The following is a 4,255-nucleotide window of genomic DNA, read 5'->3' on the forward strand; positions in this document are numbered from 1 at the left end:
TGAAAAGCACAACTGCATTAACTTAAAGTTTGTTTCAATCAAATCTGCCAATCCAAAGTATAAAAACTTGGTATCAGGCAAGTACATGCCAATTAATAACAGATAGCCTAATATGCACTGAAACATTAGAAATTATTCACATGTATGACCTGTTACATTAACATGGCAACAAGTCGTAGGATAAGCTTCAGTCAACATCATTGCTCAAAGCTTATGATGGAATGAATGACAAATTTCCATTAATGGCAAGACAACAAACAGCACTCTGGGTACAACATAGATGTAGCCTACACCTACACAAACAAATATAAAACTGAGGAGCAAATAAAGGCATTAGGGAACAAACAGCCCACAAGATGACATTTGATTTGACGTTTATATGACAAATTACTCTTATGGAAAATACTGTACATCTATACTAGTGGCAAAAACATACCAAGCTGGGATGAAATTACTAGCAGCGACATAGGCTGACTGTTGCATTGCCTCATGTCACCTTTGCCTGGGCCAGACGGGTTAAAAAAGTGGCACTTGAATACCCCGCACGCACGCAGGGTATTCAAGTGCCACTTGTCCATATTTTTTAAAATCATGACATAGAGGAGCAATTCTGGTGTTGATGGTTTTGCAGCTACATACCTCAAATTCTTCCCAGAATCCTTGTTTGGGCTTTTCTGAGTTGTCTGCTACTTTGTTGAGCTCTCGTACCCGGTTCTCAATGTTGGCTGCATTTATCCTTGTGGCATTAAATGGCTGTTGTAAATTACAAACAAAACTAATCAATCATTCTAAATTTAAAATTTTGCATGTGGTTTGAATTAACCAGCAAACTGCAACACATCTAAGCTTTAAAAGGTACTGCATGCTACTGTATATCCTTTGTATTTGTTGAATGCATCTTCCAAACCTGCTTGAGATGCACTACGATGCCACTTTTCTCTACCATGGGATTCTTCTTGTAGTGATCCACCAGGTCAGCCAAAGTATCGAACCTCTCACCTCCACCCACGTCATACTTACCATCCTGCCGGAGATAAACAGACAAACGACAGTTTGACTACAAATCCGAGGAGTTCCTAGAGTGTAAAGTTACATACTGTACATTATGACCTGCTTAAAAATACATGACTCAAAGCACCAACAATGTGCTGTGTTTGTTTGAACAATGAACTCTGGCAGGCCACACATTATAAGCTTCCATCTGTGGTCTGAAATGAGCTACCTCACCTGGTAGCGAATCATAACGTGGGTGACCTTGGTCTTGCGGTCCACATTCTCGTGTTTCTCCTCATTGGTGAGAACTGAGAGGACAAAGTCACCTGGCTTACTCTGGCTCTCCCGTACTAGGAAACTGCCAGCCTTGCCTTTGTCTGTGAGCAGTTTCTCTGCGTCTCGTCCGGAGAGGTGCCCATGATACCACCTGGAGGTGTGAGAGAAAACTATGATACAGTAGCTCCTCACAGTAATCACTGACAAACTATACACAGCATGTACACTATATAGCAGCTGGGCATGCAGACCAAGAACGTGAAAGGATCGTATCATATGATGTGTCAGTTCTTCAAAATAACAATTTATACATGTTAAGAACTGTTATATTGTACATTTGAAAACTAGGTTTATACATTGCTAGTTTATAATTTTTTATTACCAATTATAAAAGTGTTAATGTTTCCTTCATTTTATTTACTCTGCAATATAAAACACCTTAAACTACAATACATATCATCTTAAGTCTGTTTGATAGCCCATGTGCCTGAATTGCCCACCATCTTATTATTGGCTTAGTGATGTTTAGGACGTTCAGTGTCAAAACCATTTACTGTGGGCATCATACCATATTAGCTGGCTGTGTCTATTAAAATGAAGACACCAAATAAAAACTTGCATCTTACAAAGACTGGTTCAAAAACTGAACATCATTGTTTATTATTTCAGATGCCATGTTCACTGTGTGTTCTCCAGCTCCTGTGGAGATGAAGCAGCTCAGCCTCAGGCTAACTGCTTTCAAGCTAGATGAATTTTCTAGACAATTGAGAAGAACTGAGACAGAAACTCGACCAAATTGGGTTTTGGGGCGTGTTGGCGTTATGCTTCCTGCCTCCAGGGAAAAAGTTCTATAGTGTAGCTTTAAGGTTCAACTTAATGACTATATGTGCAGCGTAAGCGTATATACACCTACTCGAGAATGAAAGTGTCTCTTATTGCTGCAGCCTCACTCAGTTGCTGATGAAAAACCTGCATCTCTGTCTCTTTTTTTTTTTTTCCTGTGTGGCAAGCAAGAACGTGTAGGAGGCATGAAAAGACGTGGCAAATGCAAAAACCACATAAACCAAAAACACAGATCACGAGTCGTTTAAGACCTAAACAGAAACTGAGATATGCAGATGTGTAGAAAAAGTGAATGTACTGGGCTTGAGAGCATACTAAACACAGCTGGAAAGTGATCATTTTTTGATAAAGGTGTCTTTTCAACACGCTTCCTGTGAGTGCGTGAGCATTTGCATGGATTCCTGGCATTAATACACTAGCTGTCTCGGTCTCCTACTTTAAAGGCGAGTAGGTGTGATGAAGCTGTCTAAGCTGTGTATAGAAGGATGCTAGTGTGTGGATACTCAGTGAACATAAACAAAAACAGCAGCACCCCCACATAGCGTGCTTGAAAATACAATTTTATATTGTACCTAAACTGATCTCAAAACTGCTTCTGTAGATTGAACAGACCTGAAATGCATAGTAACGATGCTTTAATCTAAACTTTAAAAAGAATAATAAATGTGATGTGTGTCATGCCTCCAATCAAATTCAAGAAATCACAAGGATTTCATATTTTGCCCAGAGTTTTGTCCTCTGCAGGGTGGAAATGCCTCAAAAGCAGTATTTAGGCCATAGCAGGATACAGTGAGCAGACCAATAGCATTTCTCAACCACTTCTCATGGCAGGATGAAACTTTACAGGCTGACACCCCTGAGGCTATTAGAATAAAAATAAACAGTCTGGAAGAAACTTTAATGCAGTTTTAATGAATTTAAATAAACAAGCTTTGTACTGAGCTGCCTTGACCTTCGGTGTGTATACTTGTGTCCCTTTACCTGAATTTATCCATATAGTGCTTAAATATATGCAAATGAACCTATTTGCACATGTGGGTGTTAGTGTGTCGAGTCTGTCAGCACCTCTCCGAGGTGGGATCCTTGCAGTTCAGGGGGTACTTGAGCTCGATAACATGGCCGTTCCTCTCACGCAGGAGATCCTGTTGCTCGGTGTAATACTGCACCAGCTCGGCCAGCGTGGCAAATTTCTCACCTCCATACAGGTCGTAGTAGTCGCCCGAGTTCTGAATCTTAATGTGAGTCACCTCATCGTTACGCCTGAGGAGGACGACAAAAAAAAAAAAAAAAAAAAAAAGGGGAATCAGTCACTCAGCTAGCAACCATGCATGGAAACAGATGTGAAGTCTCTGCAGAGATGCACTGAGCATTTTTCTGTTTGTATTTTCCTCGTTTGCTTGAACCCTGCAGATATTTAAACATTGAACTCGCACAAACAGCCACCCACACACGTTCATATAGTATACTCACACAAACAAAAACACACTTTGTTGTCCAGCTTATCAAGCCATCTGCTGCCATTTTAAGATGCTGAGCCTCATTTTCTTCAAGAAAAAAAAAAGCAAAGAAAAAAAAAAAAAAACAATCTGCCAATGTGGTGGCATGTGTCATTTGGCTCCTGTTAGTTTCTTGCACAAATTTACCTGATTCTGTTTGCAGGCTTGTCTCTGCAAGCCTGGAGCTTTTCTTGCAAGCTATACAAGTAATAATATAAATAAAATAAGCATATATGAAAAGTCATGTTTAATAGAGCAATGAAGTAGGAAAGCAGCAAGAAAAAAAAACTACTAGACTAAGGAAAATACTGATCCACATCCAGAATATGATTCACTTCAACTTTTATAAACAAAAATGCAGGGCATCCTCCTCATTTTATTGCTTTGTAGTTCCATAGTGTTTGTATATCTATTGTGCTTGGAGGAGGGCTGCATCAGGACTGCAGAACATTAGAACAAAAATGCATGCAGCTGCCAAGCTCAAAGACTGATAAGCCAAAAACCATTTGGTGCCACTTTGCATATTCAAAATCTTCTGGCTGGTTTGAATAGGTGCACATGAATGTGAACACACACACACACACACACACACACACACACACACACACACACACAGTTCTACTATACAAGATATACAGTGGGTACAG

General features: G+C 39.9%; 1 protein-coding gene across 1 annotated transcript in view; it reads right to left on the reverse strand.

Annotated features, from left to right (window-relative positions):
* ptpn11b (protein tyrosine phosphatase non-receptor type 11b) overlaps window positions 1-4,255 on the reverse strand; it is a 34,281-nt gene that overhangs the window by 11,796 nt on the left and 18,230 nt on the right. Inside the window, exons 3-6 of the mRNA XM_020612576.1 lie at window positions 3,178-3,372; window positions 1,228-1,420; window positions 908-1,024; window positions 640-753 (exon numbers count right to left, since the gene is read on the reverse strand). Of these exons, the coding sequence (XP_020468232.1) occupies window positions 640-753; window positions 908-1,024; window positions 1,228-1,420; window positions 3,178-3,372 (619 nt within the window). The remainder of the gene's footprint in view (window positions 1-639; window positions 754-907; window positions 1,025-1,227; window positions 1,421-3,177; window positions 3,373-4,255) is intronic.

The sequence above is a fragment of the Monopterus albus genome, unplaced genomic scaffold (genome assembly GCF_001952655.1).
Source record: "Monopterus albus unplaced genomic scaffold, M_albus_1.0 scaffold126.1, whole genome shotgun sequence".
NCBI classification, from domain to species: Eukaryota; Metazoa; Chordata; class Actinopteri; order Synbranchiformes; family Synbranchidae; genus Monopterus; species Monopterus albus.